At 38.0% G+C, this 27,641-nt stretch overlaps 1 protein-coding gene and 1 long non-coding RNA gene across 4 annotated transcripts in view; both read right to left on the reverse strand.

Annotated features, from left to right (window-relative positions):
- Nucleotides 1-6,325: 6,325 nt before the first annotated feature.
- zmat4a (zinc finger, matrin-type 4a) overlaps nucleotides 6,326-27,641 on the reverse strand; it is a 113,321-nt gene continuing 92,005 nt past the window's right edge. For 2 of the 3 annotated variants that reach the window (XM_077561770.1, XM_077561772.1), the window contains 2 exons: nucleotides 25,909-26,005; nucleotides 24,193-25,796 (listed from right to left, as the gene is read on the reverse strand). In XM_077561770.1, coding sequence (XP_077417896.1) covers nucleotides 25,625-25,796; nucleotides 25,909-26,005 — 269 coding nt within the window. In that variant the 3' untranslated portion in view covers nucleotides 24,193-25,624. Of the gene's footprint in view, nucleotides 8,840-24,192; nucleotides 25,797-25,908; nucleotides 26,006-27,641 lie in introns of those variants that run through there. The other variant, XM_077561771.1, reaches the window with a different exon arrangement.
- On the reverse strand, nucleotides 8,851-17,825 carry LOC144049123 (uncharacterized). The gene is made up of 3 exons (XR_013293483.1): nucleotides 10,585-17,825; nucleotides 10,427-10,489; nucleotides 8,851-10,080 (listed from the first exon to the last, which is right to left on the reverse strand). It is a non-coding gene; the product is annotated as an uncharacterized LOC144049123 (long non-coding RNA).

Below are 27,641 nucleotides of genomic sequence, written 5' to 3' on the forward strand. Positions count from 1 at the left end.
ATTAAAAATCCTATAATTAATTACATTATTTTTTTTTATTGTTTTGAATGAGCTCATTAAAAATCGTCCAAAAAGAGAGAGATTGTGAAACATGACAATTCTGTTATTGATGATACAGAGACGATTGTGAATGAATTTAATGATTTTTTTTTGTCAATGTGGGCCCGAATTTGGCAAAAGGGATTGTTGCACAAAGCGATGAAGAAAAAATAATTGTGATTGTACTTGCAAAAAATTGCAATTCCATGCTTCTTGGAGGGGTCTGTTTGAGTGATGTGCTAGAAGTTGTGAGAAAGTTTAAGAACAAAAAAAACCAACTGACTCTAACAATCTCGATATGTCACTTATAAAAGAAGTAATTAATTGTGTAATCGAATAATTTACTTATGTCTGCAATAAATCCTTTTCGACGGGTATTTGTCTTGATAAAATGAAAATAGCAAAAGTGATACCAGTGTAAAAAAATGGCGAAGAGCATATTGTGTCAAAATATAGACCTGTTTTCTTGTTACCCCAGTTTTCTAAAATACTTGGGTTTATTAAATGACCATCAGTATGGATTTAGAAACAAGCAATCAACAGTATTGGCAGTGATGGAATTTGTAGGAAATAAAGCTACAGCAATGGATAAAAAAGCAACACGCTGTAGGTGTATTTATTGATTTATGTAAAGCATTTGATACTATTAATCACCCATTACTTTTACAGAAATGTGACCAATATGGCATGAGAGGTGTTGCGTTGAACTGGTTAAACAGTTATTAAAATAACAGGTTTCAATATGTAAAAATGAATAATGAAGAATCACAATTGAGAATTGATGCAGAAATTACAATTCATGCGTTTGTTACGTCTCTCCTCGACTACTGCAACGTATTACTCTCTGGTCTTCCTATGACCAGTCTTAAAAGTCTGCAGTTAGTAAAAAATGCTGCATCTAGACTTTTGACACGGACGAGAAAGTTTGATCATATTACCCCGATACTAGCCAACTTGCATTGGCTTCCGGTTTATTTGAGATGCGATTTTAAAATTTAGTTACTTACATATAATATATATGTATATGCCCGAAGCCAGCTGGGATAGGCTCCAGCGCCCCCCGCGACCCTTGTGAGGACTAAGCGGTAAAGAAAATGGATGGATGGATATATATATATATATATATATGTATGTGTATATATATGTATGTATATATATGCATATATATATATGTATATATATATGTATATATATATATATATATATGTATGTGTATATATATGTATGTATATATATATATATGTATGCATGTATGTATGTATGTATATATATATATATATACTGCGATTGGCTGGCAACCAGTTCAGGGTGTACCCGCCTACTGCCCGAAGCCAGCTGGGATAGGCTCCAGCGCCCCCCGTGAGGACAAGCGGTTAAGAAAATGTATGTATGTATATATATATATATATATATATATATATATATATATATATATATATATATATGACTCTGGCACGCCGTGGCCTCCACGAGGTCCGGAGACCTGCAGCAGCCTCTCAGTCGTGCGCCCATTATTATCAGCCAGAGACTCCAGTGCAGCAGTCGGCAATATATTGCGATATTACAGCGCGCAATTCTCGAATCGATTCGATATGCGGCCGAATCGATTTTTAAACATCAATTTTTTTTAGAAATATTCAACAACATTTCTTACTTAGGGTTAGGAATCACACATTAATCATGGAAGAATGTTATATTAATGGAACATTAAGCCTTAATATTTTATTTCAGTGCTGTTCAAACATGAAACAGACTACAACCTGTTTTTTAAATGTAGTGGCTCAGTCATAAGCCTGAATTTTCAGATACATAAATACATTTTCATACAAATCTTACAGTGTACATGTACAAGTTTACTGATTAGTATTTTCTAAATTTGAGTAAAAAAAAAAAATCGCAATAATCAATTTATAGAATCGTATCAGGATCAATCGGCATCGAATCAAATCGTGACCTATGAATCGTGATACGAATCGAATCGCAATTCACACCCCTAATATATATATATATATATATGAAGGCCAAGTGGGAAGGCGATTGCAGTTTTGTTTTAGCTACATTGAATCTCAGATATTTCTAAGTTATACTACCATATACAATAATAACTAATTTGGTTTATGTGTCAGACAATAAAGAGTACTCATGTCAACAGTCACAGCATGTAAGTGTAACAAGTTTTGTTCCTATTTTGTTGGAAATGAAAATAATGTGTTTTTCCTAAACAAATACAATGTTTATAAGTGAATAGCTGACCCTGGGCAGGAGTTTTCCTAACTTAAGTGGGAAACTTCATGCAAACTGCGTCCTCACCAGGACCAGACTCCAATACATTCAAACAGATCCAATGTTAAGCACTAAAACATAGCCAAATACACTTAAAAAATGTGTAACGTAAGTTTTTCCTTATAGCAGGAATAGGGTTCATGTGTGTGCCAAACATCCTTGTAGGCTTAATCATGTGCATGTGCATCTGCATGATGAGAATACAGACGCTCCCCTACTTACGAACATTCGAGTTACGAACAACGGTACATACGAACATGTCTGCGCGCATGCGCGCATGTCAAAAAATGTTCGGAAAGAGATGCTGTAAGTTAGATTTTTTATTGCGCACCTTTTTCCGAGTACTGTAGTGCTTCCTTCCGCCGCTAATACCGACGCTTGGCGCTGTGAGAGCTCACCCAGCATTGGAGGCTCAGCAACGTGTCGAGGAGGAGGAAGAAGAAGAAACGCCTGTCGCTCATAGATAAAGCCATCGCACTCTTCGAGCAGCAAGACACAAATATTGAACGTTGCACAAAGGTTGCAAATCAATTGAATGATGCCATGCAGTGCTACCGCATCATTTATGATGAAAAAAGAAGTAAACTGTGCAATCGTCGTTAGATCGCTTCTTTCGGCCAGTTTCTAGTAAATCCTCCAAGGAAGATACTCATCAACCCTCATCTTCTTCTCCGCGACCCTCAACTTCTTCCTACATTGAAGTTACGGAGGAGGAAGTAACTTTTGAAGCCCATTCCAGCGACGACGAAGAACCTCTCATGATATAAAATCCTCCTCTTCCTCCTCCTCCTCTCCTTAAGCATCGAGTACATCTTCCAAAAGTAAGTTAAACTTCATTTTATTTATCTTATTACGTACATGTACATACTGTGTGTGTCTCTCGCTCTCTCTCTCTAACATACGTAGTACAGTACTGTACGTATTCTCTTTAAACATAAATTATAATAAAAATATAGCACTGAAGCAACTTACGAACAAATTCATCTTACGAACGATTGCTCGGAACGTAACTCGTTTGTAAGTTGGGGAGCGTCTGTACAGTAGAATACCTCATGAATAGATTTTGTCACAGAATTAAAGTATGACGATGTAGAAAATACTCTATCCAAAGGAAAATGTGATGGCAAAAATATGTTATTAACATGACATTAAATATGTATTTATATTTTTTCCCAGATACAGTTACTTTCAGCCACTTTGTATGCAGAGAGAGAAAGAGAGAGAGAATCAATTTCCTTCATGAATAGGCATTACTGGATCTGTAACGAGATGGATCCGAAGATGGATTAAAGCTTAAGATCCTACAAAAGAATCATATCTAATTTTAGAATTCATTAAAATAGAGCCCTTATTTGGCCTCAAATTGGTTTCCGTTAAGCATTCGGAGCTGAGATGAATAGATTACAGTATCTATCGCATATAAAGAAAGATCACTTTCACTAAGTGTTCTGCTCAGAAAACTACAATGCTACTTATTATAACTTGGTTGAAACCGGAACTGAAAATTATACTAGATAGTACTCTAAGTACCTCTAAGATTGAGTGAAGATTAAAAAACAACAAAAAATCTGATAACTGCACATGCTCTCAAATAGTGAATTCTACCACAGGCACACCAAGCTTTGCAAATCCTCTAATATTGTATTCTAATCTTCACTCCTGGGAAAGAGCAATTCCAGAGGTACACGCAGGAGACTTGTGCTTGATGGTCAGAGTTTCTCAAAATATATACCTATATTTTTCACCCTTACCAATGGAAGTGTGTGTGTGGGGGGGATCAACATATTCATTTCACAGAACTGGTGCTTAAAATAATCATGGTCTTCTTCAAAGGCACAGTAAGAAATGCTGCAACCCCCACAGATTTCCCCGGCTCAGATGTTCACCAGCCTGCAGGCTCCAACTCTTCATAGTTCTTATCTTACTCAGCCAGTATATTCAAGATGATACCATCTCTGGATACCTAATTTCTCAATATCAAAAGGATACCTACGTGCTAGACACACTGTAATTCACACAGTCAGGAGGATACAACAAGCTGCACGGGAAGACAGGAAATATGGTAAAACATAACAGAACATGTGCCTACTTCAATGTTAAATGGGCACAGCCCCCTAAATTACCTAATAATAATAAACCTGATAAATGAGAACATATTGTTGTTATATTTTTCAAAAATCACCCTAACATCACAATACAGTTGTTATACTTTCATTTGATAAATTACTGTATACTGTCTCAGACACGTCTGTGTTTTATGAAAGATGATTCATGGCAGTATAGCTTGAGAAATGTTCTCTGTACGCAAAACATTTTTTAAGAGCTCATTTAAAGGTCAGATAGAACAGTAATAGCCAAGCTTCATGCAACTGTTGTTCTATAATTGAAAAACGATTAATTTATGACGCTTTCCTCATGATGGGGTGATCACATTTAAAATGTAATCAGAATAATGTATCTTGATGTGTTTGTTGGGAAGCATACATCTCAACTCCGCCACAGCATTTCAAGCCACCTGTAAGTGAAATGTAACAACTCTGGCTCAAGGTTAAAAAGAAAAAGAAGAGGTAACAATTTGCGTGAATCTTTTTAAGTTATTTCAACTTAGTCATTGTCATGTAAAAGCCACAAGACCTCTCAAGTTAGGCAAGTTCTTATTAAACAACATGATTTTTTGTGTACTCTACAAGCTTAATTAAGTTGAATGAATTTAATATTATTAATTTTTTTGAGCAATGTAACTTATTTTTGCACATCAGCACACAGCCCAGGCTTAAAAGGAACCCCCACTGTCATGACAAGTTTGCTCTATATTACTCATTTGGTTGTTACTAACATAACTTTGGGATTCATTTTTCAAAAATTATTTCCAGTTTAATAAATTTTGTAGAAACTTTATTTGGACGTACGCCGCCATTGCTATTTGACACTCGGACAAAAGAGTGCGAAACAGAATGAATGAAAAATATAATCATAAAAAAGGAGAACCATTTTAGAGATCCATGCCTCAAATGGGGGAGCACATTTATTTTTGTGGGCGGGCACGGACCCCTATGACCTGCCCATGGCGACGGATGTGCTCAAATAGATTTAACAATTTGACAGTCATGCTGATCAGACTGATTCAAAGTTACAAACTAAACTTATTGTGGCAGAATGTGGACCAGCACCTTCTGTATGCCATGAGGTCAAATATGGTCAAAAGAGTGGTGCACAGGAAATGATAAATGCAGTGCAAATACGGTATATGGCCTTATCTACAGAAGTAAGTGAATCGACAACTATGGAAAAGGCATAACATAATTTAATGTACTTAATGAACTCTGAGCAAGGCAATGGAAATAAAGAGTGCAACATTTCCTCTATAATTTGAGGAATTCTTTTACCTTTTTATTTTTTTAATTCCGTATGGCAGTATACTTTTTAACGACATTATCTTAGGACTGACTTTGAGATGCGATTGATTTACATCCAGAGGGAAGCGATCTGGCATATCACTCAATAGTAACTAATGGGTGCCAGTGACAGTTTGTTAACTTGGTGACGTCACATCTGCATGGCGTCGAGAATTAAAATTAACCAGCGGAATTGTTTTGGCAAATACAAGACTAGACACGAAAATGGAGGCACCAAATATCAATCAAACTTCACAATATTTTTGGTCCATTTTCCTGTCCATACCTCGAAATGGGGCTCCAGATGTAGACTTTAAAAGCAATACTTTGAAAGACCGGCACAGAAACAAATGAAATGGATTATTACAAATGCAAATGTACTTTAGTTGCTTTAATTAGTGGGTGTCTCTTCAACGAGCTGGTCCAGAAGTATGCTACTGTCATATTTCGGTCACTTTTGGATGTCCTGTACTTTTATAGTACTATACTTTGACTTTATATTACAAATATTGCTGGACTGTTATTATTTTAAATATTATATTTTCAAGTATGCAGAGGTCACATTTTATGTTGTTCTGGTAATTAAAAAAAAGGACCTGGAGTCTGTGTAGTTGAAAGTGTCTTTTATTTTGTATTTCTCAGACACAATGAAGCACGTTGCCCAAAGCACAAGTGGGTTCGAGGGAGAGAGATGTGGGCCTATTCAATACCTATTAAAAAGCCACTATGCTTGCTCTGAATGAGATAAGCAAATCACAGTTTTCCCCCCAGTTTTTCCCCAACTTGCAATAATTCAGTTCATGCATGCAATTTCTATTTGCAATATAAAAACACATTTATATAAAGTTTAATTTGTATTGCCAACAATAGCATCTTACTTGACACTGGTTTAGCCATCATTATATTGTCTTCCCTTAACACACATTACAAAATCAGCTTGAAATGATTTCAGCTGCCAATAAATGTGAAAATAAAATGCTTGTACAGATGAGTGAAAGCTACATTTTTATCCCACAGCGTTGCTGTTCATACACCTGGAACACAACTGGAAGAAATGCCTCGTTTTGCTAAAGAATTTCCAATGTGAAAATATTGTGAAGTTGTTGACTTTGATCATTTCACAATGTATTTCATCAAATTAGAATACTCAACAATCACCTTTATTCTTTTTGATACCTTTATAGTTTGTTGATTTCATCCGTTAAACATTATAAGCACATTCTAAAAGTCTCTGCAGTGGAATGAGAGGTTTGAAAATCTAATGAGCATTTTTTCTATAGCAGCCCCTTAAAGTACAGTGCATCTCCCTGAGATGAAAACAACACTAAACTGAATTTGTCCTAACCAGAGGAATCATTTCAAAGTCAACCTTATTTAACCACATATACAAAGTAAATAAACATTTTCTAAATAAACAAACAAATCTTCCATCCATCCATCCATTTTCTTAACCACTTTTTCCTCACATGGGTCGCAGGGGGCGCTGGAGCCTATCCCAGCTGGCTACACTCTGAACTGGTTGCCAGCCAATCACAGGGTACACAGAGATGAACAACCATACTCACAATCACACCTATAGCAATTTGGAGTGTTCAATTAACCTGCCATGCATGTCTTTGGAATGTGGGAGGAAACCGGAGTACCCGGAGAAAACCCACGCAAGCAAAGGGAGAACATGCAAACTCCAGCCAGGAAGGCCGAAGCCCGGACTCGACCTCTCCTCCTCTGCACTGGGAGGCAGACGTGCTAACCAGTCAGCCACCGTGCCGCCCTGAAGAAACCTTGTTTCCTATTATAATTTTAGGTTGTGACCTGCACTGTAAATCATAAACTGGATTTACATTGAAAAGGCAGTGGAAAGTGACTTTCAAGTAATAATAATAATAATAATAATAATAATAATAATAATCTAAAAAAATCAACAACAACATTGACCTGTGTGATAACAGTGTGATGTTAACAAATCTTCCTAGCTGCTGCTTGTTCCATTTGGCCACTCACCTCCAATCCTAATTAATATTCAAATTGAATTTATTGTGGGGTTTAATGTGAAATAAAATAATGATATGACCAGGGACATATTGGAACAAAAATTTGTCCCAGGAATATTTGACGACAGAGAGGGCGGGGGGGCTTTGAGCAGCCCGGAAATGGAACGGCCATTCGGAAAACTCCCGAAAATCCCAATGGACACAACGCCCCTTGAATTCACACATTTCCTTAACAGAGTTTAAACCATCCTCAAGAGGTTAGCGGGTAAGTTGGAGCCCTTCCCAGCTGGTTTTGGGCGAGAGGCAAGGTACTTTACGATGGCAAACATAGGGCACAAATAGACAAACCATCATTCACACTCATGTTTAGACCTAAGGACAATTTAGAGTCTTAAGTTAACCTTTAGAAGTCGAATATGGAATGTGTGAAAAATTGGAATATGCGTAAAAAACATGAAACTCCCTTTTCCACTGTACCCTTGGAATGCACTGATTATTAACATAGTACACTTTCAAGCTAACACAAAATAACTTAAAATTCAGACATAGTAGTGGTGTCTAGTGTAGCCAAAATCACAGTGGAAATGTGTTTACAAAAATACTTTACGAGCAAAAGAATGGGATGGGTTAGGATTTACACACCCTCGTCGTTTTTGTTGTTGTTATCGAGGAATGTCACTAGTTTTTCCTGATCTTAGTGGTTAAGGTTTCAACTGCAGCTGTATAATTCATTTTGTTTATCACTAGACAATTCAACAACAATTGTAATTTCTTACATTGCATAAGAAGTAGAGCATGTAATCACAATTGAAATCTACTATTGCCATTTAAATAAAATAAATGAGGGAAAAAAACACAATTACTATCAGAATAAATAAATAAGTAAATAAATAAAGTTAAAAAGGTACTACAGTATAACTTTGTAATGCAAACAGTAGATTTTAATCATGTAAAAAAAAAATCCTTCCTTTTCCAGGCCAAACTGACAGTGAAAGACAGACGAGGGAATGAAGACAGTTTGTAGAGTGGAGGCAGAAAAAAAGCAGGGCAAGCTGATCACAGCTTGTCTGACATCAATTCAGTGGAGTTGGTTTGTCTCACGTTCACTGGACACATATTTCATTCTTCAGACTGTCGGAGGAACAGAGGGAGGAAAAGTTGCATTAACGATATATTCATTGATAAAACATTCACTTTATTTAACATCAGGATTTATTAATGATAAGAACAAAATCATAAAAATCAGTTGTAAAGTTCCAATGGGAACTTTCACCGGTTCTTGTATCTTAATGCTCGCGATATTATATTAACAGTAACGACCAGAAGACTGCATAACTCAGTTGAACCATTTACTAGATGCCAACAAGATCGAGTACACAGCTGTGGAGCTCTCTTCCCTTAGTATGCGGAAGAAGGTCTAATATATTCAAAATGCTTTCTGCATTTATAATGTCTTGGCCGCCCACCCTCACTACTCAGCCTTGCCCATGTGAAAATGTGTGACCTGATGTTCTTAACTGTTTTCGACTGGATAAGTGCGCCAGAGTGCAGATAAGATAGGAAGGCGCCAAGCCAGGGCAGGTTACAGCGACACAACGGCCTGCTCAAGTCACCTATCCTATCATTAAGAGACCTAATCTACACTCTTAGAAGTAAAAGTGCTTGTTAGAATCTTCTTAGGTTCCCCAGCTTGTCCTCATAGGAGAACCCTTTTTTGTTTTTTGTTAGAATCGTTTATGAAGGTTCCACCTGGAACCCTTCCAAAGGGTTCTACCGAGAACATGAGTTATGCCCAGAACCATCTGTGAAAGGTTCCACCCAGAACCTTGTATGAGAGGTTAAACAAAGAGCCCTTTAATGGTTTTATTTAGATCTCAAACATGGAGTTCCACTGAGAATCATTTTATATTACAAGGGTTTCATCTAGAACCTTCACAGAGAGTTCCACAAAGAAGTATTTTATATTGCTGGGGTTTCATCTAGAACTAACACAGTAAGCTGTACTAAGAACCCTTTTATGTTTCAAGGGTTTTATCTAGAACCTGCACAAAGAGTTTATATATATATATATATATATATATATATATACACATACACATATAAATAAATAAAGGGTTTGTATTAAGAACCACACATTATTCTATAGATCAAAATGTTTTTTATTGTGTTCATCATTATTCTTGACACTGAGAAACTTTTGTTTTTATTAATTAAAAATCTTCGAACAATGATTCATAAGGACAGCAGACTGTCTAAGGAAAAGCTATTATGTAGGTCCCGTACGGAGGACAGGACAGAGACAAACACAGGTCCAGTGGAATCAGCAACATGACAGCGGTACAGGGTGTCCTTAGCAGGTGGATTCATATCATCTCCAGCAATCATGACATAAAAAGGGAGAACAAAAAAAAAAAGACAGTTAGTAGCACCAATACAAGGCATACATACTGCACCAGATGAAGCCATTTATAAAAAGTAAAGCCATGCATGGTCGAAGGAGAGCAGTATGCATTTATTTATTTATTAGCACATCATAATGGCGACAGTGAAACAGACTGAATAAGCCTGTCCTCTAACTCCTATAACAAAAGCCTCCACTGGCACAAAATCAGGTGAAAGTCAGCGAACCCCACAAGGTTTTCATATTAATTACTTTCAACAACGTTGAAATACTTTTCAGTAAAAATAACCTACTGGAAAAGGAGGTTCAATACGCACCCTAACCCACTTGTTGAAGCCAGTGGTACATGTCTTTTTTTGTCCAAACTCTCTAACTCATGTCTACAAAAAACAACAACAAATGTTAATATAAAAAAAGTCTACCTTTCTCTATAAGGGTCCTCGAGTCACACTTGCTAAAATAAGACTTAACTTACCTTGATAATTTGAGGTTTCTGATAGCTTGAGGTTTCACTTCAATCCAGCTTGTAATACAAATTCACATGTGAATAGTAGTAATCACCACTGATATGTCACACCTGTTTTGAAGAGGGCGGAGCGTATATCCGGTAGCAAAGCCATCATTCAACTCTCACAGGGCAACCAACATGGCAGCCAGCTTCAGGTCCTGCACACACTAAACACCTTGAGGAACCCCTTCTTCCAAAAAATGTTCTCTTCATTGAAACAGTTCTTACAGGGACCCTTAGCTTCAAAAGAACCCTTGAAGATTTATATTTATTTTTTTCAAAAAAAAGGTTCCTCAAAAGCTCATAGTTCTGGGTAGAACCTCTGCTATTCATTAAGAACCCTTTTGGAACCCTTACTGCTAAGCAGGTTAGCTTACATTTACATTATATTAACTTTGTTGTACATCTTATTGCAGCAGCAGCAAATGTTTATATTCTGTATATCCATACACACACAGGTAGAATCATATCTATGTATTAAATTGAAATGAAAATCTTCACCTACTGTACAGTTACAGCCTGTGAAACAAATGCCAAAGTAACAATTAGTGCTTGAGAAGGCTGAGGAAAATGATTTCCAGAAACGATGGATTGAGGGATTTTCTAATGCACATATAATGCACTTAAGTTAACAAAACAGTAAGGAGTATAAGACCAATTGTTTTGTTTTGATTGCTTTACATACAGTTCATACAGTCCCTTTCCTTTTGGGGCGTATAGATAACGTGTTCCTTTTGAATTGCTCCAAAACTTCTAACACAATTATATGGCTTGATAGCAATTTGTTACCATTTTTATTTGCATTTTTTTATTATTATTTTGTATTTTATAAGAATAAAGACTTTCAATTACTCTTCCAGTGCGCTCTGTCTGTTTTGGGGTCTGACCAGTCACATGTTTCAGCAAGAGTGTTTAACTGTGAGAAGTATGAGTAAGGTCATTCTTTCTACGGGAGGCAAATTATCATTTGCATACATATTTACCAATATAAACAATCTAAAAAATATTAATAACTAAATGACTTTCAACCTCCTATTCTTAGCTGTTTCCGTACCCCGAACTTGCTCCACTTCCAAAACTGCTCTCAATACAGTAAATGATATAATAAGCTGAATTGTGTCACAATTTGGTAGAAGCTACTTACAATATTATTTCTGTGTAATTTCCTGTGTGCATAAATATACTACCACAATGACAGGAAAACTAGCACATATTTGCACTAGTTAAAATAAAATAGTGGCAAATTGTCCAAAGTCGTGCTGTTTAAATTACAAGCCGAGGTCAAAATGACTTAATCATATGTATAGAAAAGCCTATTGACGACATCTAATATGGGTTCACGCTTAAATAAATTGTCTTTCCAAAATTCGATAAATTAATTTGCATATTCGTTTATTTCACCATGTCCCAACTACACCCATTATCTGCTTGGTCTACATTAAGGAGAAACGATGTACCTGGCTGTACAATTGCAGGGCTTGAATGGAGCTCTAGCCACCATGCTGGAGTATTTTTTAATCAATCACTTGTCCAACCATACGTCCACACGCTAATCAAGGCGTATAGAGGAAGGAAATGAGACACTGAGACAAGTGAATGATGAGCAATGGAGCGAGTGTTTGGAACGAAGAGAGTTTAGAGGGGATCAAATGGCAGGGACAACAGAACCATGGAACAACTAAACAAAGGGACATACAGTACACGCATGATAAGTTACTGCAATAGTTTATGCAGGTCACTTACTGTGCTAGCTCATAAGATGCCTGTAGCTAGCAATGCTTTGGAGAAAAAGTCTTTAGTGCTTATTATTATTATTATATTATTTTCATTATTATTATTTTTGTTATTGTTATTTTGGTTATTATTATTATTATTTTTTATTACTATTATTATTATTATTATTAATCAAATTAATTTACGGCTACCCAGCTCTTGTGAGTGAATACACCAGTCAATTAAGTTAGATTGACATTGCTTGGTATAATAATAATCATCATCATCATTGCTATTAAGCTTTTCCAAACAAAGCTCTTATTTGAAGTCCAGCACATTTAAAAGCAAAGTGTTTTGACACCTCAATTAAAACAAAAAAAAATTGAACAGCCAGAGAGGATCATTTCATATAAATGAGCATATGTTGCCAGACAGACAGTTTGTTGAAAGATTTGTTGTTGGAGTTTGTTGACAGATTTTACCAACTATCCAACAATGTAGCGAAACTATACTCTTTTGGGCTTTTAATCAGCTTCATTCAGGAATGCATGTGTAAATCCAGTAGATACTGTGTTTATATTTGACCATGTATTTGTAGTACATAAATTAATTGTTATACTGAAAGATACAGTCTAAAGTGATTGATTGATTAATTAGTGAGAGAACAACATGAAATATGCCTTGACCAACAGTTCAGACGAACCACACCACCTAATTGCATCAAGTTCCCAAAAGTATATGCAGTATATTAGATTGTTTGTCGAATGCAGGGCAATAAGATGTCTGGCTAAAAAAAAAAAAAATGCTTGTTCTTACTCTATTGGTTGCAATATCTAACTTAAACTGACAGTTTGATATGACAATTATTTCTTAGGCTGTATGTTCTTTCCACGTGTTGATAAAAAGTACTGTAAGAAGCACCTTGGAGGGTAACAATATCCTGGCTTGTAGAGACAGCTCTGAAAAGCAGTACATAGTGTACAGGGCTTGATGATCAGGAAAATAAGGCTGCATAGTCAAAAGCATGTGGTGGCATTGTCATTCTTCCAACCTCATCTGTGACTGCCAATGCCTAGGAGATGATCTTGTCATGGAAATTTGTCTCCACTTTCTGAGCTACTAATGGTTCCTACGTGTGAAAATGGCCTGGCACTTTGCAGAGCTCCAGCTGTGTGCTGTTGTAAATCACAGTCATTAAACGGGAGATGAGTGCTGGAACAATATTACCTCCGAAAATGCCCCTGTCTTGGACTCAGCTGTTTTCTGCTTCAGTGCTCAGGAAAATCCACATGCTGTTTTTTTGTTTTTTTAAGACATCAATGTTCCATACCGTCCTCATCTTACTGACATTGCCATTCATAAATACTAGCACATACTGTACATCTTCAAACCCAAGGCGATTAAACTGTTTAATCGTAATTAATCGGATGACTTCAATAGTTAACTCACGATTACAAATTTTACATTGTTCTAAATGGACAAGAATATTTATTTCCCTAAATTTTCATACTCTTGTTAACATAAATGTGAAAAAAAAGTTAAACTATTAGAAATATGGCTTCATCTTTTAGTAATTGATACGATAATTTCATAATAATTCATTAAATTGAGTTAAAATTAAAAAGATGTACTGTACTGTAAAAAACGAGTGTGATATTGATTTGTGTTGAGGTCATTTTTCTGCCACTAGATGGCATAATTGCATTTGTAAGACATTGGTGAAAGCTCAGTGTGTTTTTCTTTTTGTATTAAGAGCTATCTTATCTTTAACATGAAGTAACTTGTGAAATTGTGCATATTTTAAAAATTGTAAAATACTCTTTAACCCCAGTCTCCACAAATATCTGCATTATTATTCAATTCATTACGTGGGCGTGTCTGATGTGTTGTGATTGGAATTCCCCCAGTACAGGCTTTCCACGTAAGGGGCGGTCATTAATGGCTCGTTAAAAAAAATCAATCAATGAATCAATCAATCAATCAATTTATTTTATTCATTTTTAAAAGAAAAAATACAATATAAAGCAGTATTTAAATTCAAAGTAAAGCAAATGAAAGGGGACAGAAAGAAGTAAAAGTTTTGTCTGTCCCTATTAGTGCCGTTAAAGGAACTTTAAATTGACTCAAAATGAACGCACTAATAACTTTGGCACCCCTAAAAAAACATCATGCAAAATGGGAAAATCGACTTTTTAATTGCTGGTATACAAAATAACTATCAGCAATACCCCTTTCTGGGTGCACTCATTAAGTGTGAAGTCAGACGACAGAGTAAATCTAAAGTTTTCTGTCCTTGACTTCTCAGGTAAGCTTGGCGAAAATATGCTGCATTACGTGTGCTGATTTTTTCCCCTACTTTGGCACGGCCCTCCAATTAAAAGTTGTCTGCATAATCGCAAATCCCTAACTTCAGGTAAGGAAAGCTGTATTCAGCAGTACATGCGGCGGGGTAATAACTTATATATAAAGCCCTAATGGGCTCCTTTCAGCAAGACAAAAATAGGGTGTGTAAAGTATTCTATAATTCTTAATCTTTTTCATGAAAGCGTCTCACAGACATCTTCAAATTGTGGGGAAAAAAAGTATTAATGAGATACTTGGCTATTTTCAGGAGTAAGGAGATATAATTTTGTCTAAAATTAATGTGATAACTTCATTATTTTTCATATACAATTAATACCTCTAAAAAACAATTTTGCTACTTACTGTAGAATAAAAAATGACATCATGTGTGCTCAGGGCTCAGGTAACGACCAATCATGGCTCAGTTTGCTAATGTTACATGACTAAATCCAGAAAACAGGTGAGCCTTGATTTGTCGTTAGCTGAGTGCTGAGCACCTGTGATGTCATTTTTAGTCAAAATGTGTTTTTAAAGGTATTAATTGTACATGAAAAATAATTAAGTCATCAAATTAATTCTAGACAAAATATAAACTTTTAAATTCTGAAAATAGCTAAATGAGTCAAGTATGTTTTCTAATCCAACTGCTAGGCAGTGCAAGGGGATAGTTGGGTTTGCTGAATGGAAGACAAACATTACAAATGTGTTGGCTATTTGTAGCAGCAGGATGCAGCTGGTTGATTGCTCCCCATCAGCTTGTATTGACAGCCATGCCTGAGAGGACACGAAACAAAGGTTGCAGATACACTCGTGGTCTGCCAATGACACTGGGAAAAAAAGCGGCAATGCTATTGAAAATATGGTCAGTTGGAAGACCAAATTTCCACACTTCATCATTTGTGTGTGTACCGATGTAATTTTAAAATCTAAAAGTTGATGTGGTAAATCAGCTTTTTTGCTTAACAAACATGTTTTTACACATTCATATGTAAATAAACCAATTATAAATATAACTGCAAGACTAGTTTCTTTTAATGCATTCATGACTGAGAATCCCCTGTCAGAAAGAGTTTCACACCCACCTCCGGCAGAACTTCTCCCTTGTTTTGGGGGAGGTGGGGGAGATTGAGTCTGAGTGGGCCATGTTCCTCACCTACATTGTTGAGGCAGCCGATCGGAGCTGTGGCCGTAAAGTGGTCGGTGCCTGTTGGATACCAGCTGTAAGGGATGCCGTCAAGCTGAAGAAGGAGTCCTATCGGGCCTTTTTGGCCTGTGGGACTCCGGAGGCAGCTGACAGGTAACGGCTAGCCAAGCGAAATGCAGCTTCGGTGGTCGCTGAGGCAAAAACTCATGGGAGGAGTTCGGTGAGGCCATGGAAAACAACTTCCGGACGGCTTCAAGGAAATTCTGGTCCACCATCCGGCGTCTCAGGAGAGGAAAGCAGTGCACCATTAACAGTGTGTATAGTGGCGATGGGGTGCTGCTGACCTCAACTCGAGACATTGTGAATCGGTGGGGAGAATACTTCGAAGACCTCCTCAATTCCACAGGCACGCCTTCCTTTGAGGAAGCAGAGTCTCGAGACTCTGAGGTGGGCTCTCCTATCTCTGGGGTCGAAGTCACTGAGGTAGCTTCTCGGTGGGAGGGCCCCGGGGGTGGATGAGATCCGTCCGGAGTTCCTAAAGGCTCTGGATGTTGTGGGGCTGTCGTGGTTGACACGTCTCTGCAGCATCGCGTGGACATCGGGGACAGTGCCACTGGATTAGCAGACCGGTGGTGGTGGTCTCAACTATAGAGGGATCACACACCTCAGCCTCCCTGGTAAGGTCTATTTAGGGGTACTGGAGAGGAGGGTCTGCTGGATTCAGGAGGAGCACTGTGGTTTTCGTCCCGGCCATGGAACAGTGGACCAGCTCTACACCCTCAGCGGGATCCTTGAGGGTGCATGGGAGTTCGCCCAACCAGTCTACATGTGTTTTGTGGATTTGGAGAAGGCGTTTGACCGGGTCCCTCGGGGAGTCCTGTTGGGGGTGCTTCGGGAGTACAGGGCACCGAGCCCCCTGTTACGGGCTGTTCGGTCCCTGAGTTTGGTTTTGTTCTGGGCATGTCCCACCGGCAGGAGGCCCCGGGGACATCCCAAGACACACTGAGAGACTATGTCTCCCGGCTGGCCTGGGAACGCCTTGGAATCCTGTCGAAAGAGCTGGTCGAAGTGGCTGGGGAGAGGGAAGTCTGTGCTTCCCGGATAAGCGGTAGCAAATAGATGGATGGATGGATGGATGAATGGATGGCATTCATGACTTGCTGGATAAAACAATTAAATACAATCAAAGTTTGCCAGAAAAAAAAAGTGTAACTTGTTGAACTGGTTGGACAAAAATGTAATAATTGTGTTTATAGAAGAACTGAAGAGCTTATGCTCACAGATAATAAACTATACTTGCTTAAATTTCATATTCAATTACACAAAATGATTTTTCATTCTGGAATGCAATGTCAAAGAAATACTGTAGTCCCTATCCCTGCTATCAGCTTCTCTCATATAGATTAGATAGATAGATAGATAGATAGATAGATAGATAGATAGATAGATAGATAGATAGATAGATAGATAGAAGCGATAACATAACATTTGAAATTACTGACAGATTTATAACATGACACATTCATGCAATTCAAGTCAAATGAAATCAGCAGTAAAAGACATAGATAGGTAATATGGGTCTTTCAGTAATTGAACGAACCCCATTGCATGTCAGCGATCTAAATGGTCATTGAAGGTTTGCTGCAGTGGTGAGCAGCGTGAATCATTGTTTAGCCCCCACAGCCTCTGAATAATTCAGCCAAGCTATAGAAACACTGCACCTTTGAGTGTGGACCTGTTTTTTGTTGTTCAGTGATGCAAATGCTGTACTGTATCACAACAGGAATCAGTAGTAAAGGTGCATGACCGTGTTCCCCGCAACACGAGTTTAAAAGGGGGCTCAATACAGTGCTGCTCATAAATTTAGATTTTTTTTTTATACCTTATTTAATGTAATTGAGAACATCTTCTATGTTATAAATTTCCAGTCCAGACCAAAATACAACAATATGGACAAAAAATAAACAGCCTTATTGACGAAAACAAACTAAGGACTGAAGGACACAAGGCAATCTATGAGTAGCTAACACATCATCTAACGTTATCATCATAAAGGACATTGTAATGTCTAAAAGTATAATACATCCATAACACAATGACCCTATAAGCTGCATAATCATAACAACATAGCAACATCATAACACAGGTGCTAGGGAGCATAAGCCCTCACAACACATATTTATTAATTCAACTACTTTTAAATTGAGTATTCTATGTATGCTGAAGCCAGGAGGAAGTGAATGTTACTTTCTATAGTAGTGGTCTGCAACCACCGGTCTGCGGACCGGTACTAGGCCACTTTGGACTGTGTCGCAGCGGACTGCACAGTTGAAAGAATACAAATAAAACGTACTCTACTTCCGGTTTACTTATTATCAAAGGCTAAAAAATATTTTAATAAGCGATCGGATTTTCTCTGTTACAACTGTCTATGACGGACTCTTGATGCTTGACAAGATGCTAATCTTGCTTATTTCGTTTGCATAGCGCTGATACTAAATCCACAAGCCAGCAAAATGAGTCAAAAAACAATGCATTCCCGTTCTGCACAATATGTGGCGAGCAGCTCTTGATTTAACGTTATAGTGACGCATGTCAGGAGGACGCTGCTAACATAGTTACATAAAAATGTGGCTCCACGAATATTGTTAAAGTATATCTACAAAACGCCCCAGCTTTTGTGTTCGTATCATTCATAATAAGCGTTACCACAGTGACCATTGTTGTTAATCTATTGTTTGTCTGTGTTTGTACTGCTAGTAGAGGTACACAAAAATACACAGTTGATTTGCGTTTGTTGTTGTAGCATTTTACAAATCAGCACACATAATAGACTAGCTAAAAGCAGGTCTAAGTTATGGCGCAGGTGGTGTTACGTGATTTTGGTGGATTCTGGAAGGCAGACAGATTCTGCACTCCGCTGATTGATATCTGTGGTAGATGTCATCAGATTTTATTCATAAATATAACAGCTTATATCAAACCCTTAGAATCATTGTAGAATTTAATTTATTGAATCCATTATTTTTATCATCTTTAATTTTAAAAGCACCAACCGACCTAACCTGTGGCGTCACACAGACGCACAGTCAGGGGTGGAAGGTGGTCTCCAAGTGTCCATTTCACAGTGGCCAACTTTACATCATCCACAAGTGGGGACCTTCTTGCAGTTCCTATATATATATATATATATATATATATATATATATATATATATATATATATATATATAATATAATATAATTGAGCATGAAAACCTAAACATATTTTGCGTGTGTAAATGTACTGTAAAGAAATGTTGTGCTTTGCTAGACTTGGTGTGCCCTGCTGTGAGTTCATCTGCAGAGCTGATGAGGAAAGTTTATTTTAGGACGCATCTGTCGAGGAAGGACGCATCTGTACTCGCTCATGCACTCGCTCGTGACTTCTAACTATTTTGTTGACATTGGGATTTTTAACTACATTGTTGCAATATGCCTGGCGGAAAAAGAGCTGATGAGACTGAGGAGATAAAATATTCTCTTGCAAAACTCAAAGGAATGTTCACCGAAACACTTGAAATGAAGAAGAGCATCGAGCCACTTCTGCAGGAAATTCAGCAGTTGAAGAAAGAGACACAAGAAAAAGATTGACGCATTGTCACCTTGGAACAAAAAGTGGATGACTGGAACAGAATCTTCGTATCAACGATGTTAGTTACAGGTATCAGGATTAAACCGTCCTTGGGCCAGAGCTGCAGCCAGCACAAGTGCAGTTGATTCTGACCAAGCTTCAGCAAACGAGACTGTCGAACAGCAAGTGACAACTCAACTCAGAGATTCGGGATTAATTGTGGATCCAGTGCACATTCAGATGTGCTTTTTGTTTGCAACTGGGGGGACACGACCACCTGTAGTTGTGATGAGGTTTGTTGACAGGAAGAAAAAGATTGCTCTTTTGAGAGATCACTACAAGCTTAAAGGTAAACATGTCTACGTCAATGAATATCTCACAAAACGAAATACTGACATTGCCAGAAGGGCGCGACAGTTGAAAAAGAATGGATTTATCGAGAACACATGGACAAAAGACTGTCAGATCTTCATTCAAACTAAAGAAGAGACGAAAATACGAATCATTGGCGGAGTTTGAGAGACAATAACTGCTATCAATAACTCACATCATTAAATTGTGGATTGTGTCTTACCTAAATTAAAGTATTGTAAAAATGTTCTAATTAACCCAAAACTGGAGCTGTTATGATTTGAATAATGTAAATATAGCATAAGATTACTTGCTGACACTGCCAAGGTTAACTCTTGTTTATACACCTGCATTGATTACATGTATTGCTGTTGGTGTAAGAAAGTAAACATTGTCTGGCTCTATTTCTGTTTGGACATTTGATGTAACATGCAAGGCTGTCGTGATAAGGTTGTATTGTGACTGCAATGTATCTGCTGTAAATATTTACAATGGGTTGGTAAACATGGTTCCGGGATGGGGCCGGCGGGGCCTACCCAGCTGGTGTCCTTGCTGGGCACTATGGAGTGTCAAGATCTAAGCATCATCGGATGCTGGCAACAGTGGTGGACCGGTGGCTGAGCTGACCAGAATGGAGTGAACATTGCTGTAGACGCAATGGGCAGAATGCAAGCCGATCTACTTATCTGGAAGCCACAACATGTGTGAAAGCTGATCCAAGGTCAGCAAAGACGCTACTGGTGAACGAGCATGCGCTCGCCTTGGCTGCTCGCTTGGTTGGGTGGGCCTGTTGGAGACCGATTTACCAATTCCAAATGGTTGGTACTGGCTGCAACTTATACACGGACATTACTCAAGATGAACTGTGCGAGGAGTGTGCAGACTTAAGTCTGGGATTGATAACGATATGAATCAATGACCATCATAATCAATGTATATATGACTGATGCGTATAGTAAGAATCGATGGGGACGGGTTACTAATAAGCCATGGCTTCTACCCGTCACCCTTCTTTTGGATGTCATTGTTGCAAATGATATGATATGATCGATGTAACCTCTAATAATGTGTCCCAAAGTAAAAAATGAATAAAACAAAACAAAACAAACAAAATAATATGATTAATCTTCCTTTGTCTTCCCACCCCAACTGCATCTCAGTTTGGTCCTTCTAGCCATAGGCCTATAGATGGAAATGCAAACCCATATCAGTGTATTAGTTTTTTTAGTGCCACATTTTACAGTAGTGATAACTTGCACAGGCAATTGCATTTACAAAAAGTTGATCTGTAAGATACATTACCCACAAATGATCACAATTTATTATACGTTTGTATTTGGCTAGTTTCAATCTAACCTTTGGCAGTGGTGTGTGTACAAAGGGAGGGGGTGAGGGGCATCCCCGGGCATCCACCTTAGTTGGGGCTTTAGTTTTTTTTAGTGCCACATTTTACAGTAGTGATAACTTGCACAGGCAATTGCATTTACAAAAAGTTGATCTGTAAGATACATTACCCACAAATGATCACAATTTATTATACGTTTGTATTTGGCTAGTTTCAATCTAACCTTTGGCAGTGGTGTGTGTACAAAGGGAGGGGGTGAGGGGCATCCCCGGGCATCCACCTTAGTTGGGGCTTTAGTTTTTTTAGTGCCACATTTTACAGTAGTGATAACTTGCACAGGCAATTGCATTTACAAAAAGTTGATCTGTAAGATACATTACCCACAAATGATCACAATTTATTATACGTTTGTATTTGGCTAGTTTCAATCTAACCTTTGGCAGTGGTGTGTGTACAAAGGGAGGGGGTGAGGGGCATCCCCGGGCATCCACCTTAGTTGGGGCTTCTGCTGCCCTGCCATCCATCCCACCATTGAAGAAAAAAAAAATCTGAGTGGGCAGCACAATTACTTTGGCTAGTCAATACACCAGACGCAGTTGTATTCCGTGGGGCATCCGCATTACACAAGGGGGCATCCAGCCTTAGGAGGCATTATACTCATGCACTTGCCCTTGGCATCCAGTCCACTGTGCATTGCACGCCAGTGCCTTTACAGCAGAATTTCATTCAGGGATGTGATTTGACCAAAGTGAAATTATCTGAAAATTTAGCCGGGGGTCTGGGGGCCGCTGGCACCCAGCTAGGCTAGCTAGCGAAGCCCCCCGGAGCTCATGGGTTTTCCGTGTTTTTAAGTACTTTCAATGCACTCACATGACAAAGAAATAGACAAAACAACAGCATAAATTTTCAATGTATATTGAACTATCCCATATAAAATGGCAGTTTTAGTCAACTCAAAATCAGTCACATTCAAAAACATTGGACTGCCTTTGCTTTTAAAAACTATCACTGAGAATATCATCATATCTAACTAATGTGATTACTAAGTTAACACATAAATAATGTTGAAGAGTTCAAATTTCATGATCAAATAATTGTATCATGACCAAATGAAAAGTAACTCATATTAGAGCATACCACAAATGTCTTTGTTATAGCAGAAGATGTTATCTGTCGGAGTCATGTGCATACACAATGAACTACTAAAAAAAAAAAAAAAAAATCTGATTTTTTTTTTGGGGGGGGGAGATAAAAAAAGCGGAATTCCGCGAATTAGCGGAAAAATCACATCCCTGTTCATTTCACCTTCAATATACTTGTGAATTCACATGTCCAACTGTTCAATGCTTCATCACTTCTGTACAACTTGCTGTTCTCTCACAAGGAGAAAAAGAGTACAAGTCTAAACATGTTTGATTTGTAAATTGAACAATGCATTTTGACATAGGGAAAATATAGTTCACCCTTGTTCAGAAATTTCAACCAAAATTGAGTCCCCAACTTTTTATGATTAGTGTACATATCCATCAAGCTATACCAGGGGTGTCCAAACCTTTTCCTCAGTGGGCCGCATACAGAAAAATTGAAAAATGCAAGTGTAACTTCTATTTTATTTTTTACTTTAACTTATTAAAAACAGTAAAACCAATCAAGCAAGCAATTATTCATTGTTTATATTTTGAAAAACTGCCATTGCTAAAGATAAAAAGGCAAATAGTTTAGGATTTTTTTCTTGGTTTTGGGATACTGCATGGCCCTGTCTCCCCCTGGGATATATCTGCCCCTCCTTTGAGTAGCAGCTGAAACCCGTCTTCACATTCAGAACCAAAACAAGAGCAATCTTAAATAAGCTGGCCAGACAATAAGCAGAAACATTTTACTGTAAATTTGTGTGTTTGCATATCTAGAAACATTTCGAGCCCCCTACCCCCAACACACACACACGCATGTTTTCTTTGCTTTTTTTCAATAGCATTGTGGGTCATTTCCAAAGATATTTTTAAGTATATACCGTGGACTTCCAAAAAATGGACGGCGCGCCGCATATTGCCCCCGGGCTATAGTTTGGACACCACGGATCTACACAGTATACAAAATTGATAAAGGACAGATTTCTAATGTAAGGTTACATTAATAAGCAAATGACCCAGAAAAAAGGAACCTAGTTGTGGATTACATGGAGGTGAAACCAGGCTGGTTGTGGAGGAAGTGCGTGGTGGCCTAGGGGGTTCGCGTGTGGTTTGAATTCCCTGTGGGAGCCTGCTGAGTATAAGGTACTGTTCGTGCATTCCGTGTGCGTGTATGTGTTTGTGTGTGACAGTGACTATAACAGCAGATGTTCATGGAAACCCCATGGCTCCAAGAAGCAGTGCGGGCATGCATGACTAAAGCATGGAGCTGTTAAACACTATGTCACGTATGGTGATGCCGGCATCCCTGTGGACGTGTGCCACAAGAAACTGCCCCACAGGAAGAATTAATTCCTGGAGAAGCAAGCCATGTAACATCTATCAAATAACACAAAATGTGCAGATGGCACTGCTTTGGTTGCTTTTACATTACAATACGATAAAATAAAAATCGTGAGTGGTTTAGTGCTTACGGACATATTGACAGTGCGGAGGAAGCACACTTACAATCTTTCTAACAACAAGTCATATTTGTCAATTTCCATATTTATATTCAAATTTATACCACAATACAACAGCACATATTTTCAAATTATCATAATAAAGCTAATAAATTGTATAGGCCCACAAATAAAGTGTTAAATACCACTAGTACTGTAAATTAGGAGGACGATTTGCTTCTTCCGCAATGGCCTAAAAGATGCAGACTTGCAGACAGCATGTTATTGTGCATTGTTCACAGTCGGGGGAAAATACGACAAGCTTTTGAAAGATTAAAAATATTATTAGTTATTGACCAAATCGTAGCCAACAGAAAATACTTGGTTTAACGATTTTGCTGGAGGAGAAGTTCATCTGTAATGGCATTGAACATAACCAGGGTGCCCCCAGAAAATCGGGACCATCTAAAATTTTAAAATAGTCTCATAATTCATCAGTGGCGTGCCGTCTGGGCCTCCAAGCCTAAACATTATCAAAAGCCCTGACCTAAGTTTAAAACTTTGCATAAATTTGTAAGTTTATTTCCAACAGTCTTTTGTATTCATTTCAGAGCATGTCTTGGCCGTTGTAACAATCCGCAGTATGGCACCGCGTCACAAGGTTGCACCTCCTTGTTTTTGCTACCCCTATGCAGCACTTTTTCCGTTTGGCCATCAGTGTATTTAAAAAAAACAACTTTATTCAATAATTGTAATTCACAATCAAGAATCAGGTACATTAAACAACACTTTCAACACATGCATTTAATGCCATGAACTTCTACGCATAATCGTGATGTGTGGTAGCACCAAGAAGCCTACATTTGACATTTTTTTGTTTCCTATTAATAAAATAAGGCTGTGGACTTCCAGTCCCTTTGTTTGCTCTCCAATTTTTTTTTTTTTGCTATCTAGCAGCGCCGTCCATGGATGATCTGTCACCGCGGGTTACACTGTGCATCTCGCAGTTGTTAGTGGATTATCTTTTTCTTTTTTTGTCCAATCAGATTTCAGCTTCCATGTGATGCTATATCAGTGTCTAACTTCCCAACGGCTTCAGACTCAAAATTGAAGGTCCCGTACAATTGAAACAACACGATAGACTTTTTATTTTTTTAAGAATCTGAATCAGTCAGATTACAAGTTGAACACACAAAGCAAACAAAATAAAGCCCGCTCACAGACCTTAGGGGACGTCAGAATTTTTCCGTCCTCTGATTTGTTCAGAGCTACAGTACACTACAGTAGCCTACATAAAACGAGGAGAGGACAACGAAGTGTACATGACTGAAAATTCCTTTTCAAGGTTTTCAAAAAAAGAAAAAAACTGGACATTGTGAAGATTATTCCGACAATGCCTGTAGCTGGCTAGCCTGTTTCAATCCAGTAAAGGATTTATTCACCACTTACAGTGGCAGCAACTATTTGTACATACTGTAACTCTCTGACCAAATCAACATTGCTAGCAAAAGAGAATAGAGTTCTTCTATAAATAGGCATCTCAGGTGAGTATCATGTATTTTATTTTTAAAGTTATTTTTATTCTTAGACATGTTATGAGAGAAATGATTGTTAACTGTGTGACGAGATTTTGAGTTGACTGCGTTAATAGAGCCGGATGGACAGATGCAATGGACCATAAACAGTTGGCAGTTATTATTTTGCAGTGACCAGCAACTCTCCTGCTAACATTATTTTGACCTCGCGAGCACTTAGCTTAGGGGTTAGCATGACAAAGTTGCCGGTCGCGGCAAAATAACCACTTGGTAATCAGTTTGACTGTATGATTTCATCGCCAGGCACTGCGGCTACTGGTCTCCGTTCTGTTTTGCTTCTGTGTTAAGTTTTTGTTGGTGCTGTGAAAATGTTCTGCCGATCCAAATTCTGTCATCTATTTGCGGGATGAGGGATGTGGTATGTGTGTTGAGTGAAGGCCTAGGTCTGAAAACCACGGCCCACCACTGTAATTTATGCATGCAATGTGAAATGCACTGTATTTAAAATGCACAGGCCTTCTGGAGGAGCAGGGGATTTCAAGGACACAGATGAAAGCCAGCAGAACCCTTTTCATGCCAAAATAAGAAGTAGCATTTAGCATTACGTACATCAGCATCAATACTTAAAGCGTGCAAATGAGCTCTACTTCTGGACCCCACAGTAGCGTGATCAACTCACTTGTTTTGGTGCTTTGAGCCTTGCAGATGTGCGTGGTACTGCGCCACCGAATTTAGTGTCACGCTGCAAACGTCACAGGTATAGCTTCGTTTCAGACCTGGAAGTACACAAACAGTACATCCACTTCAGAGGAGGTGATTTATCATACCTGAGATGAATTGCAATTGCCGATTTTCCGCATCATGCAAAGCGGTGCCAGTGTAATGCAGACAAAATGAGAGAGAGCTGAGAAAACTGTAACACTCATGTAAGCATTGTTGAAATGACATTTAAAAAAATATTGTGACATTTTCTGTTTAGCAACATTGTTATGGAGCTTCTAAATGAACAAGACTGACACAAGAACAAGTCGTACCATATCACTTATGACAAAACGCTTCAATTCTGCATTTCCTTGGGTCTTTTCAGCAGACTGTGACTACTGTGGTCTCTCCCAAAGCAGTTTTCTGGATGTAGTCAAGGTGGAGGGATTTCAGTTAATGTTAGCACAAAACCTTCAAGCTTTTTAAAAAATATAAATAAAAATGCTACCAAAAGGTCAACTAGAACAAGTGAAATCTGTTTGTGTTTAATCAGAGGCACTTTAAATTGTGGTCGGTGTGTACTGATTCTTATCTAACAATTTGAATGTGACTGGTTAATTATAAATGCAGCTACATCACACTTGTAAGAGGGTGTGCAAACTTGTATATCAGATTTGTTTATTTTTATGTCCCCTCACAAAAATGCATTTTTAAAAAATTGTACAGGTTACAGGTCAGGTAAATAGTTTAAAAATCTTTGAAGTGACTTATGATTTATTTTGCATCACAAAAACCTGGCATTTCAACACAGGTGTTTTTATATCCAGTATGAAAATGTCCGGCTATGTAGCAGCGCTATAGGCCTATAAATATAAAGTGTTGAGGAAGAAGATAAAGTTTCATTAGGATTTCTGGACTTCCATGTTATGTTACTTCAAATTAAGAAAACACATCTAAAACTAATTTTATCAATGAAAAATTTAAACCGGAATTTAGTTTTGTCCTTCCAATTTCAGTAAAGTGTTTCCTTCTAAACCACTATAGTGTAAGTTTTCGGTGATGCATGCACCCCATCAGGCAAAGCCGAGCTGTTATATCATAAGTTATGCAGCAAGATGTGATGCCCTGTTCCGTGTTGGCCCTTGACTGCTTGCTTCTCAAACTATTCTTGAAAGGATATAAGATTACACAGCAGCCTGAGTATCAATCACTTCCAGCCACCTGCAGCTCTTCCCTCATGGTCTTGTCTCGGAAGACTTCTGGCCTCATCAATGTTTCCCCTCCGAGGTGTCTTCAATTCTTTCCATCTCCAGTACAACACAATACTACACAGTTACTGGGACTGCAGCTGTAGACAACTTCCGTATCAGGCCTTTATCAAGACCACTCTTTTTTTTTCCTCCTCTCAGGCTTATATTTATATAATTGGTGTAAAAGCTGTACAAAGACTGGTCTTAAAATGAAGGGCTATTTTTATGCCCAGTGCAATTTTACCCAAATCATATTATACCACCTGCACCACAACTTAGACCTGGCTTCACTTTGGCTAAAGTCTATGTTCCTGTCACCAGACTATTCTGACATTCTGGCAAAAAATTCAAGCTCAAGCTTTCCAAAGGCTCACATGTTCAATGGATGTTAGAATTGCAAAAACTGATATCAAATAAGAGGTCCTACGTTAAAATGGAACTTGACCTGTTTTTCATTGAA

Source organism: Vanacampus margaritifer, chromosome 3 (assembly GCF_051991255.1).
Source record: "Vanacampus margaritifer isolate UIUO_Vmar chromosome 3, RoL_Vmar_1.0, whole genome shotgun sequence".
Taxonomy (NCBI): Eukaryota; Metazoa; Chordata; class Actinopteri; order Syngnathiformes; family Syngnathidae; genus Vanacampus; species Vanacampus margaritifer.